This window comes from Taeniopygia guttata, chromosome 3, assembly GCF_048771995.1.
Source record: "Taeniopygia guttata chromosome 3, bTaeGut7.mat, whole genome shotgun sequence".
NCBI lineage: Eukaryota > Metazoa > Chordata > Aves > Passeriformes > Estrildidae > Taeniopygia > Taeniopygia guttata.
In genome coordinates this window covers 26808397-26822224 of record NC_133027.1, presented here as the reverse complement: position 1 = coordinate 26822224, position 13828 = coordinate 26808397, and the positions used below count along the sequence as shown (strand labels likewise).

At 38.5% G+C, this 13828-nt stretch overlaps 1 protein-coding gene across 2 annotated transcripts in view; it reads right to left on the bottom strand.

Annotated features, from left to right (window-relative positions):
* Nucleotides 1-13828, bottom strand: part of PRIM2 (DNA primase subunit 2) — a 90395-nt gene that overhangs the window by 26166 nt on the left and 50401 nt on the right. For both annotated transcript variants that reach the window (XM_002194286.6, XM_072926491.1), the window contains 3 exons: nucleotides 9148-9215; nucleotides 6279-6351; nucleotides 5187-5372 (listed from right to left, as the gene is read on the bottom strand). In XM_002194286.6, the coding sequence (XP_002194322.3) occupies nucleotides 5187-5372; nucleotides 6279-6351; nucleotides 9148-9215 (327 nt within the window). The remainder of the gene's footprint in view (nucleotides 1-5186; nucleotides 5373-6278; nucleotides 6352-9147; nucleotides 9216-13828) is intronic.

Sequence of the window (13828 nt, the reverse complement as noted above, 5' to 3'; positions counted from 1 at the left end):
TACAAAGGGCTTTTTAAATAATGTAACTGTATAGATTTACAACACATTAGAGCACAAACACCTCTAATTTACATCTATACATTACATTTGTTTATTCCATACTATCTTGTCTCCCTCTAGTGGCTGGCTCTCACAAACACGAGCTTCTACCTGGATTCAGCCTTTCTGCAGAATCACAGGGCAACTCAGGCTCGACAGGACCTCAGGAGGTCCCTAGTCCACACTCCCCCTCAAGGAATTTCTGGTTGGCCTTGGCAGAAACACTCATCATCAGCTCTTTGCAATCAAGGTAAAGGCTCACTGTTGAATCCAGACTCAAGAACCTCCTAAGAGCATTTGAAAAAGAAATCAAAGAGCCAGAAAAATAAAGTCTCTGGAACTAACATTGGGGATGTATCGTCATCCCAAAGTTTTGTTGTCTTTTAACAGAGTAGGACACATATTCTTTTGCATATTGATGCAGTATATGGCCATCACATTATCTGTCCTCAGCTTCATACACATCCACCATGTGTAGAAGAAACACGTAGCATATATCAATGATCAACTGAAGTTCAAAAGCTTGACTGTGAAGGGTTTGCTTCTTTACCCATAACAGACCTTGAGCAAGGCTGAATTTAAGTGAACTTTCCTCTTCCTTCTTCCAGCAAAAAAATCTCTCATGAGGCCTTCACTAGCAAGAAGGGATGAAGAGGCCTATCTCAGACAACTAAAAAACAACGTGCTCCTTGCCATTTGCAATCAACTGCGATAGAAAACAACAGGCCCTATGAAACTACAGTAAGTTTGTCTGAAAGACTGAGTCAGGATGAATAAGAGGCTTTGCCAGCCCGAGTGCCACCACATCTCTAAAGAAAATGTCCTAGAACACAGGGGCTAAAGAGCCCTAAGAAGTCACAAAGACAAGAAAGCTGTTCTATCACAAGGATAATATTGTAAATATAGTAATACTTCAGTTTTGGAGATTTATTGAATAAATAAACCCCCACGCTCTTGCACAATTTTAAGATGTGCTTCAGTAGCACATGCAACAATAATTAAAACTAGTGCAATATCAAACTGCACTACCAAAGAATTACTTTTCAGCACAGGAGTGTATAACCAGCAACTGTTACTTCTGTACAAAGAGGTAAAAAATCAGAGTACTAGAAGAGGGCATTTTGTACCACCAGACACCAATAACTGCTAAGAAAAAAGAACATGTATCACAAGTATATGTAGCAATGGAAAGCAAAAGTTGAGGAGCTGCCTTAAAGCCTTCCATCTGTATAAAAATCTCAGATCCGGGCTATTAACTAAAGAAGTAACTGAATAACATCTTAAAGAAACTGATTCTGCATTCCTTCTTTCCTTTGTTCGAAATAGTGCATTATCTTTCAAGTCCTCCTTTTTGCATTCACAGATTAATCATGCAAAAATATCTGAAAACAGTAACAAACCACTACAATGATATCTGTTAGGGGACTTTATTTTCAACTATGAAAGCATTTTTACATCTGCATTCTAATTATTTGTCTTGTCATCTTACTATCTTTGTGTATTTTTAAAGCACACTGGAGTTATATCCCTCCACTTTTTTTTTTTTTTTTTTTTTTTTGGACAAGGTCAGGAGTTAGTTTTTAAGAAAGGAAAGTGAAAGAATCTGTGAGAATCAATATCTGTTTCGAGCAAGATTACAATTTATAGAAAAAAATCAGTCTTGAAATAACACCATAGCTATGAAGCCAACTGGCACAACCATTCATTCAGAAGTAATGCATCTACTCCTATTTGGCAGTTGATCTTTTCATCTGAGAAACAACAATTTACCATTTAGGCACTCAACCTAGCAACTTACATAGGAATTTTAATTGCATTGCCTGAATTAGAAAATGTTTTATTTTGCATTCTGCATTTCTCCCTCTTGTGAACATGACCATTCCCTCCCCCACTCCACCAACTGAGCATCTCTACCTTCTTTCTTTATAGGTGTTACTTGATTTTTTTTCCCCACTGACTACATGATTTCACACTTCATTCATACTTCACAGATTCCTCTCTAAAGGTAAAATATAATTTCTTAAAAGCTTTTCTACAGTGTTTTTATCAATGAGGTCTGATGCTGCAACTATTAGAGACAAAAATGAACAAACCATTTTGAAGTCATAACCATTTCCAGCAAATTTAACACTCCCTCTTTGCAGTATAAGAGTCAATAGGTAAAACATCATTAACCTTCCTCTTTACAAAGTATCATGCATATCTTCACAATGCTCCAGTAAAATGAAATAGTGTAATTAATTATCTCCACTCTACAGGAAAGGGACAATGGCATGAATGCCAGAAAATAAAAATGTCAAAAGAAGAAAACAGCAATAAGAATTGTATTAATCTTTGTTTTTTCAGGACATTAAACATTGTATGACACTACTGTGAAAAATCACAGGCCACCAACCTCAGTTAGAGACATGAAAAATTAGTTTTCTTTTTTATTCAAAATTAAAGCTGGTTATCTAGAACTTGAAAAGAACCAAAATTACATGGAAGTAGCAGCTTGCTTGTGAAAAATGCAGTAACCAAACTCCTTGTTTGATTCACAATATGCTTTCTAACTCTTGAAGCTAAACACAGGATCATAAAACTGCATTTATTTCTAGGGCCTACCAACAGAGATGCTATAACAGAAAGTCATAACCCTGTGATTGAAAACAGGATGCATACATGTGCATCAGTCGTGCATGTATGTCTTCATACATGTGCATGTACATATTTGGCCAAAGCACAAGTAGGTGCAATCAGATGTGTTCTCACAATATATTTTGAAAACAGAAATAACAAATGTGTGGGTGTATATTGTTATCGTATCTAATAGTTTAAGTCTTTTAGTTCCTTTAAGCACAGGATATGGCAACTGAAAATTCTGGATTTTCCTGAATTCAGGTAGTTTTGTGGGTTGACCCTGACTGGATGTCAGGTGCCCATGCAAGTCTATCACTCCCCTCCTCAGGTGGACTGGAGTAAGACAATACAACAAAGAACTCAAGCACACAGAGGGATTACTCATCAGTTACTGTCACAGGCGAAACAGACTTGACTTGGGAAAAGTAATTTATTACCAATCAAATCAGAGGAGGGAAATGAGAAACAAAAACAAATCTTAAAGCACCACCCCTAATCCAGGTTTGACTTTACTCCTGATTTTTCTACCTCCTCCCAAGGTGGTGCAGGCTGACAGGAAATGGGAGTTTACCACACATTCCTGCTACTCCTTCCTTCTTGGAGGAGAACTTACACTCTTCCCCTGCTCCACAGTGGGGTCCCTCCCACAGGAAACAGTCCTCCATGAACTTTTCCAAAGTTGAGTTTTCCCACATGCTGCAGTTCACAAAGTGCTACAGCATAGTCCCTTCTGTGGCATGCAGTCCTTCAGAAACAGCCTGCTCCAGTGTGAGTCCCTATGGGATCACAAATCCTGCCAGCAAACCTGCTCCAGAGTGGGTTCCTCTCTCCATGGGGCCACAGGTCCTGCCACGAGCCCGGTCCAGCACGGGCTTCCTACTGGGTCACAGCCTGCTTCAGGCTGTGCTCTGGGATGAGGGCCTCCATGGGGTGCAGGTGGATCTCTGCATACTCCATGGCCCTCCATGGGCTGCAGGGGCACAGCTGCCTCACCAGGCAGGGGAATCGCAGCTCTGGCACCCGGGCACCTCCTCCTCCTCCTCCTTCTTTTGCACTGATCATGGTGTCTGCAGAGCTGTTCCTCTCACATATTCTCACTGTCTTTTCACTGGCTGAAGCTGATACTGTGAGTTTTTTACCCCCTTTTCTTGAATGTGTTATCCCAGAGGTACTACCCACCACTGCTGATGGGCTCAGCCCTGGCCACAGGACTCCATTTGGAGCCAGTTGTCTTTAGTTCTGTCAGACAAAGGGGGAAGCTTCTGGCAGCTTCTCACATGACCTAACCCCTCTAGCCCCATTCACTACCAAAACCTGGCCACATAAACCCAGTACAACTAGTAATTAATTGGTATTCCACTGCAAAATTTACTGCCATTCTTCAGAGATGTTCATGAGACCTTTGTAAAAATATGCATTTTGAAGGTTTTTTTAACAAACTACCTATCTCCTTTTAAATCATGTTACATTTAAGGAACTAGATAAACAGAGGTTTAGATACTCATTCAAATCATATTTTTAAATCCCCTTCTCCTTCCCAAAAAAATTCTAGACAAGTTGATCTATCTTCTGAGTCTTGAAAGAGGCCATGTATGTATGAATACGTACCATAATTCATTTTAGCAGATTTTTTTTTTTTTTGCCCTGTATCTTCTATAAATAGCCACGGCCCAGAGCATCTAAGGTAATGAAAGATTGTCTACCAAGCACTCCAAAAATACTTCATGGTACTCTGGAAGGCTGAGATCTCACAGTACTAAATATGAAGTATCACACTCCACACAAAAGCGAGATAAGGCCTGAAACTCTGCTCTAACATATACCACAGGCCAGGCAGAGAAGGATGAGAGGAAGCCTGCTTCATGGTAGATGAGCTGTTCAAGATAAGAAAAAGTCCACAATCCTCCAAAAATTAGACATTACATCTTTCCACACCCACGATAGTCCCAAAAATATTGGCAAGAGACCAATGACTAATATGTCAGTAATACCTCCCATTGCACTGAATAGTATTTTCTCACTATTTCCTTGAACATATTCTTCTGTCTTCTGCCCCCAGTTTGTTCTTTCATTCTTCAACTGTAAATTTGCTAAGGCAAGACTACTTCACACAGAGCTGTCCAACTAATATTTTTTTTTTTATTAAACACCAAAAAAGTCTAACCTTGTCTTTCAGACAGTATTGGGTATGGTCACTGATCTGCTTGGTGAATTAGTTACATCATACATGTACTTCGTAAAATATACTGGTTTCCTAGTAATTTCCTGGTAAGGTTTTTCTATTTACAAAAGCCTCTTTATGGCTTCCTTTTTTACCCATAGTTCAGGTCAATAACCAACAAAATGATTAAAACTATAAGCAAAGAGTAAAAAAAAAAATCAAAACCCTCCCACCTTTAAAATGCATTACTATACCTTTTGTCCAATTTTCTACTTCAAAAAGAATCTATTCAAATCTGTAGCACAACATACACATTATCTACATCCCCACATTTACATACTGAGATACTTTTCATTAGCTGAATTACCTTATCTGCATCCACTTTTCCTCTGATAAATTCTTTCTTCCAAAATTCCAGCGCCTGCTCCAGAGTCAGGCCGATGCCTTTCAGGAAGAGCCCATACTGCATCCGGCCCCCGTGCCGGAGGTGGTGGTTGTCACGGAGCGCCCTGTGCAGCTGCCGCATGCACAGAGGGAACGACTTCACAGACAGCTGACAAGAGAAGAATTTCCGTTTAAGGCATACTGATCATTTAATTTGTAGGATATGCAATTATTATTTAGCTCCATTTGAAAATGCCAATGGCTGGAAGAAAAGATAGGCATGTACAGAGAACCCTGGGACTGAATTCATAACACAAGTGAGTCCATAAACTAACCAATTCAACAACCAACTCAAGAACAAGAGGACAGAGTAATACAGCTGGTACTATCAGACTGTCTCCAGCTACAAAGTTATACAGGTTTAATTGCCGTGAGGAAAAATATACCCATACTTGCATTACAATATTTCTTGACTCTGCTTTATTTTAGCATGTGGAATGGCAAAATTACCTTTTATAGAGTTTTGGGGTTGGGGAAGGGGAGGGGATTTTAATTCACTGCCAGAGAAACACTATCATGGTTAAAAGAGATGCTGAAAACACACGATTCCTAAAATTCATATAAAGGATTTATAATATGTTTTGAATGGACTCTGTTACTTTCATTTTATTTACTTCCTTGTTTACAAAACCCTGCCTGTAAGTCAAAAACCAGCATTGGAAAGACTAATACTGCAACATAGTAATCATAAACTAAACATCATGGTTGGCAAGATTGTTCAATAAGAAAATTTTGTTGTATTCTGCTTATAATTATGTTAGGCATTTGTGAAAATGCACAAAATTGAACAGCAAATTAAGCATTTCACTGCAACTTCACTCTGAGTCTGAATCCTTATTAGATGCATTTTCAGCTAATTCTTCTCTGTCTGGAACCACAACGCAATTTCGTTCAACAGTTACAAAGCAAATATGAATAGAAAGAAAATAAAGGCTTTAAATTTAGTTTGTACATAGAGTACTTAAATTTAAAAAGCTATATTTCAGCATCCTATATAACTCCAGAAACAACTTACAGCATCGATTTGCTCTAGAGAAATTTTTCCAGTGTTGTTTTGGACGCTGTAATCTGGGCCAACATAAGAATGGCTGAAAAAGAAAGCAAACATTATGGCATCATTTAAAGCAGTTCCAAAATATTTTTAAGTTTAGAAATTTTGAAATAAAATTATTTTCAATTATAGGCTGCAAATATTTCATATCAGGCAAAACAAGAAACCAAGTAATTAGGACTCATAAAGCCAACATTAGAGCAAACATACAGCAATGAAACCCTCTTTATCTGAAAGGAGAGGTGAGGGATCATATAGCGTTTAGATCAGAGAGACCACTGAAGATCATCTAGTCCAGCCCCTGCTCAAAATGGTGTCTGCTACAGCAGGTTGCTTAGGATCTCATAAAGCCGGGATTTGAGCATATCCAACGACAGAGATTCATAACCTTCTGAGCAACCTGTTCCAATGTTCAAACACCCTACCAAGAAAAGTGTTTTCTTATGTTTAGGCAATTTCCAGAGACTGTATATCATTCTCTGCCCATTGCCTCCTGGCCTATCACTGGATACCACTAAGAAAACTCTCACTCTTTTTTTCACTCCTTCTTATCAGACACCTGTTTACATGCACACACACACACACACTTCCTGAAGTGTATCTCCTCCAAGCTGAACAACCTCAGTTTTCTCAGTCTCTTCTCATGCTTACTGGGGAGCCCAGGACTGGACACAGCCCTGCAGATGTGGTCTCACCAGTGCTGAGCAGAGCAGAAGGATCATTTCCCCTGACCTGCTGCAAGTGCCCTTCCTAATGCCATGCAAGGGGACTGTTGGCTGTCTTTGCTTCACAGGTGGCTCACAGCTTGCTGTCCAGCAGGACCCCAAGGTCCTCTTCTGCACCCACAGCCATTCAGCCCTCAACTTACACTGGCACATGGGGCAAACCTCTCCAACTGCACACCTTGCTGTTTCCCTTTGTTGAACTTCACAGGGCTCCTGGCAGCCCATTTCTCCCACCTGCCCAAGTCCATCTGAAAGGCTGAGCACCCATCTGATGTCTGGTGCAAACCATTCTCCCCAGTTTTGTATCATGTGAGACTCGCTGAGTACACACTCAATTCCATCACCCAAGGCAATAAAGTAGAAGCTAAAGAAGATAGGACCCTAGGTACTCCTCTAGGGATTACTGTACTTAATAGATTTTTTTCATCGCACAAAAGAGATAAAGAATTTAAAGCATTTAAACCACATGTGTCCATTATTACTAATTTTACTACAGAAGCATCTAAATTCCCTTTGGTCACCTATCTGTTCACTGCCAGAGATTGCTTTTCAAGTTGCAAGGTCTGATATATTCTGTTAATTTTAAAGGAACTTCCAAATAGGCAACTTGGAAGTATTGTATCATTTTTTTCAGTTGGTGACAAAACAAACTGGAAACAGTCCCTCCATTTTCAAAAAAGCAAAATGGAAGTGAGTTACCAGCTGTATAACATATATTCCCCAAGGTAACATAACACTGTACAAAAATAGTAGCTGGCATAAATTTGGGGTATAGTATCCCTGCTGAAGTACCTTCTTTTGGAACCTTTCCTTTTTCCATATTAAAAAAAAAAATAAAAGCACAGACAAGACTGATCATGATACTGAAGGACTGTTCCACTTACATAGAACAGAGCATACATCAAAAAGAAATTTTCAATTTCTCAGTAATTGCTCCTAGAGAGCACAGGTTATAAAAACCTAACTTAATTGATCTTGATCTTCAAATTAAGAAAGGTATACCACTGAGGCATATTTTTACAACCCCAGGAAGATGTAGGGTAGTAAAATCATGGAAGGTTATTGGCATTCAGACATACCCCCAGCTATGTAACACTAACAATAACATTGCAATCCTTGTTTTCATTCATTGCTTTTGAACAAAGTTCAATCATATGCAAATAAGCAGTGATACAATTAAAGCCATTTTTCATATTCTGATTTACACTAAAAACAACAAAACATAAAACTCTTCTTATATAATAGAAATTATGAGACTTTTAAAAATCAGAATAAAATGTCAGGGTTTGGGAACAGACAGTTCAAGCAGTAGAGCAGCATAGAAAATAAGAAGCATTATCTGCAAACAAGATCTGCATCCCAATTACCCATGCAGTGCTGCCCTGATGGAGCCTCAACACTTCCATTTCTAATTCATCCAACATCATTTCAATGATCTTAATGCTAAGATGTATGTGTTCAGAAACAGTTTTCATTGCTGACATTCAATATTTAAGTAAATTTCTATCCTTAGAGACATTAAAAATTCTACAAAAACAAACACCTGAGCAACCTGATCCAACCAGATCTGCATTGAGCACAGGCTAGATTAAATCATCTCCAGAGGTGCACTTCAAGCTAAATTAATCCATGATTCTAAACCAGCTCCCTCTAATTGTATGGACCTTGTCCTCCTGCATATGACCAGGGGAAGAAAAGTCTCCCATATAAAGTGGTAAAAAGCAATCATATAGATGTATATATGAAAGAGTTCTTTACTTACCTTCTTCTACAAATAAAGTAGAAAGCTTATATACATTTATATACACTTATATGTATCTATACAAATACACACAACTAAGAGGGAGGCAAGCTATTTACTCTAACGCTTCACACTTTCAGCAATCTACATAGGTCTATTAAAAGAACATATTAGTACTCCATTCATCAATGACAGCAAAAACTTCCAAAAAGAGCAGGAAGCATAGAATATTTGCAACAATTTGGGGTTTTTTTCAGAGCCAATCACACAGATGAGGTCTGTAAAAACCTTGTACCTAAAGCATTCTACCAAAACAATTACTTTAATCTGTATGAAGGAATATAGTCATGCTTTCACTTTACACTACCTGAGATGATTAAGCAGAGGTTGAAGTCTCTCATCAGACTGTATGGAAGGTAGTGATCGTGCTGTCAGCTGGAAGAAAAAAGGAGTAAAATTAATAAAATATTAGCTTAAAAAACCTGATAGCACAAGGGAGGGATTATGTTAGAAGTCACATTGCATTGCTACAACGTTATACAACATTGGGTAAGACATAATTTCTCCTATTAAAAATAACTAAGCACAGCCTTCCAGAGTCTGAAGCTAGCAGAAATATTTACAAGTTAACAAACAGTGAAAAATCATTTTTCTAAAATTACAATGCAATTAGAATTAAATAGCAAGACATTATTGAAAGTGGTATACATTTTTCCAAACATATTTGAACTAGAAGTGATCTTGTGCCTAGACAGCCTTCTATCAATGTAAATATAATTCATGAAGCCACATTATACATAATTTACATTTGTATAAAAGCAATTTACATAGTATTTAGCACTATGTGATTTTTATGTAAACATGCCTCTGTGTACACTGTTTTCTTTTAAATGAGCATAACCTATTTTGCAATTTGATTGTTCTAAAATATTTTTTTATAATTCATATGAGTAGTTAAAACATTCAACTTTTTCTGCAAAAAAAAACCCCAGAGTTTATATGTTACACTATTGTACAATATTAGTTAACTGGTGTATTAACTAAAATAACTAGAAAAATATATGTATTAAATGCCTTCAGTATCCATATGTAAGGTGGCTACCTTCACCTACAGAGGCTACAAACACAGCACTTTGGATAATTCTGACATACATATAACTGAAAATACTGAACATAAACATGCATTTCATGATTCTGTGGCTGCCATGATTCTTAGGCTGTATGTTGAAAACTACTTTTGAACAAAGTAGAAATTTCAAGATATTTCACACTGTATAAGTAAGGATCGAGTTCTGAAGTATTTTACAGGCAACTCAAAAATACTATGCAGTATTAATTAAATTAATTATTATACATACTAATTAAAAATATGTAACTCCTGAAAGACCACCCATTTGTTACATCCACTTCACAACCTTTGCTGCTGGGCAGAAGTCAGACTGGGATCAAATTTGAAACTCGCACCTCACGCTCGCAGCAGCATCCAGCAAATAAATGAGAGGAGGTTGGAAGCAGCTGTCTGCCAAGGAAGGCTGAAGCCACTGAGCACAGGGACAGCAGGGAAGGAGGAAGGGGCCATTGCTGCCGCTGAGGGAGCCCTGGGCTGCAGCAGCCACTGTCTCACAACACGGCTCTGCTCAGCCCCAGGTAACCCGAAGGTACACAGCCCACCTGACTGCAGCAGAAAATGTTAACCTGGCACTCTCAGCAACCCATTCAGTCTCCTTTCAAGGAAGGCAGCTGTCTTAGCAGTTACAGCATGATCCACATTCCCTCGTTTTATGGAGCTAGACTGATATGCATATGATACACTAAAACTTCAGTGAACTCTGCATTTATTCAGAAGTTTCTTTTTATTAGAAAAAAACACTCATTTTCCTACTAATGAGTTTTAAAGGTCAAGATATGCATTGTTCTATATTCACATCCCGTATAAAGTAACCCTCTAACTTTGTTTTAAACACAACCAGAAAATCAGAAATTATTTCTGAAAAGAACTTGGAAGCCTTCCAGAGCAAAGACTGAACCATCTGAAATACCGCCTATTTCTTTCTCCATTATTAACTTAAGAGATACAGAAAACAGTATTTCTGTGCACACTCAAACACATAGGTATAATTTTACATAAGACAAGCATTTTTCTCTATGCAATACTTGAAATATTGCATTTAATCAGAAAAAAAGCCTGCATTTGTAACAGGGTGTTTATAAAAGTCTGACTGAATAATGTAAGCAGCAAAAAAAAAAAAAAAACAAAGTAGCATTCAAAACCTGAAAAAGTATCAAAATTCTTTTCAAAGTTATATATACAATAAACTACATTTCTGTGTAAGCACTATCAATTATCAGAAATACTAGTTTAAAACTAATTTAGGAGACTTGTAGTAATTAAGGCAGAATGAAGACTTAGTGGTCTTTAAGCAAGATTTTTCTTGACACTGCAATGAAAGAGTATAGAAGAGGTGGCCTATGCTTGGCAGTTTCAGGATCTACCATTAAAGGGCAAAAAACCAATCCCTTGAAGTCAAAGGAGAATCCACACAGCCAATATTTTCCTGAATCTGCAAATCTTAGGAGCAAAATTAGTCCTCATTTTCATCAATTATGTTGCCTGGACAAGATAATGTTCTCTACAGACCATGGTGTTGTGAAAATAAGATCTAACACTTTTCAAATCTTAGAACAAACACTTTATCCAGTTATTTCAAATGTTTAATTTCAGAAAGATGTGGTATCCTCATGACACTACTCTTTTCTATCTAACACTAAGGATAGCCTTCCTTAAACATACTTGAGGAGATCACATCAAAATGTTTGAACTACTTTAATTGAAAGAGCACATTTTTCTTCCACTTATATTGTGGTACCCATAACTGCCCCCAGCACTTGAGGTGAGGCCACCCCAGTGCAGAGCAGAGTGGGACAATCCCCTCCCTTGCCCGCTGGCCATGCTGGGCCTGATGCCCCCAGGACAGGACTGGCCCTCCTGGCTGCCAGGGCACTGCTGGCTCAGATTTGACTTTCCATCATCCAGGACCTCCAAATCCCATTCCACAGTGCTGCTCTCCAGCCTCAAATTCCCCAGTCTATGCACACAACCAGGGCTGCCCCACCCCAGGTGCAGAATCTGGCACTTTCCCTTCTTACAGGTCATATGGTTGGTGATTGCCAGCCCTCTTAATTTGTCATGGTCTCTCTGCAGGGCGTGTGCCCATCCTACTGCCAGACCTATCTGTTCCCAACAAATGCACTATTGTGGGAATTTAGGGCTTCCCTCTGGCTGCTCTGGAGGGCCTGGGACCCCGGCAGGGGGTCAGGAACCCCTCTGTACAGAGCCCCGAGAGACACAGTCTCTGATCTCTGTCCATGGAAGAGTTTTCAGTCTTACAGGATAAATTACAAGCTCTGAGTGTTTTATATGAGTAATAATTAAGTGTGGCACGGGTGCAAAAGTAAAATTTTAGGTTTCTGGATTAGGGATTCAGAGGGAACAAGATGGAAGAATTGGGTGTGTCTTGTCCTTTTCCTCCTTCTTCATGCCCTCCATGTTTCACTGTAGTGTTGGCATTTTTCTATTGGTTTAGGCTGGGGACACACTGTTTAACATAGATGATAGATATTGGCACATTATTGTAAATATAGCGCACGTAGTTTCTGGTATATAATGTTTGTAACATCCCACTGGGGGCAGAGCCCCGCACACTGCCCTGCAGGACAGACCTGCGGCAGGGCAGCAGAACATGTTAGAGATAAGCAAAAATAAACAACCCTGAAAACAGCACAGACGAATTATGGCTTCTTCTTTGGCAACGGAACAGAAAGACAGAGACTTTTTACAATCTCGGAATCATCAATACCCACAGATTCCGACACACTATGGGCTATTTGTTCCCATTAAATGCATCACCTGGTTGAGTGTGAGCCTGCACAGTAGCAAAGTGCAAGAGGGAAAGAAGGTAGAAGCTTCTTTCCATAAAAATGGAAACAAGGATATGAGTAAAATATGACATCATAGTAGTACCTGGGCAGTAACTCATCTAAAGGAATGGTATACAGTTAGAAATTACCTTTAGTGGAATGAAATAAAATTACCTTTTGCTCTACTAATCCAGCACTAGTCAGGTCTTTCTCTTGAACTTTTTGAAACAGAGACTGCCTTTAGCAATAGCTGTTTAACATTAATAGGCACTACACTTGTTCCAACTAACTCATTAGTACTAGATAAACTTTATTCAAAGATCTGTTTGCCCAGCATTTTAAGATGTTTTCTAAATGTAACCAATCTAACAGAATATCAAATTTTATGTAACCAAACCATTTATGTTTTTTTAATTGACTATACTGTAGCCATGCCATATCTGAAAGTCAGAATAACAGATCCCAGCTTTCTCCCATCACTGGGAATAACTGAGAAACAAAAGAAGACAGTAAGACACTTTCTGTAAAAGTTTTTCTATTAATTCAGGACTTTTTTTTCCTTAACCTTAGTTTACCTGTATTTGCTATCCTTCTGGAGTATACATTTGATCAAAAGAAAAAACAATCTTCAGAAGATGCTACAAAAGCCTTTGGGAAGCTTTCCTCTCCTCATTCCCATTTTAAGATAGAGAACAGGTTAAAAATAATGTTGTAGAAACATTTTAGTTCTACTCATAGTGTCATAATATTCACTTTATTCTTAGGGATACACTACACACATATCAGAGTATTCTTTACATATGTGTAGGATCAACACAGACTCATAGGATGGTTTGGGCTGGAAGGGGCCTTAAAGCTCATCTAGTTCCAAACTCTGTGTCATGGGCAGTGACACCTTTCACTATACCAGAGCCCCATCCAGCTTAGTCTTGAACACGAATTCTGCAAATATCCAGCAAGATAATGACAAATAGCAGGCATTTAAGTCTCAGTTCCACTTACACAGAGTCCATGAGTCCATATATAAGGCCGTGCCTCTATATAAAAATGGAAATTCTACCATACAATGACATTTGAAACATAAATCATTCAGGTAAAATCTGTTTCCCACTCCAATCTGCCTTCAACAA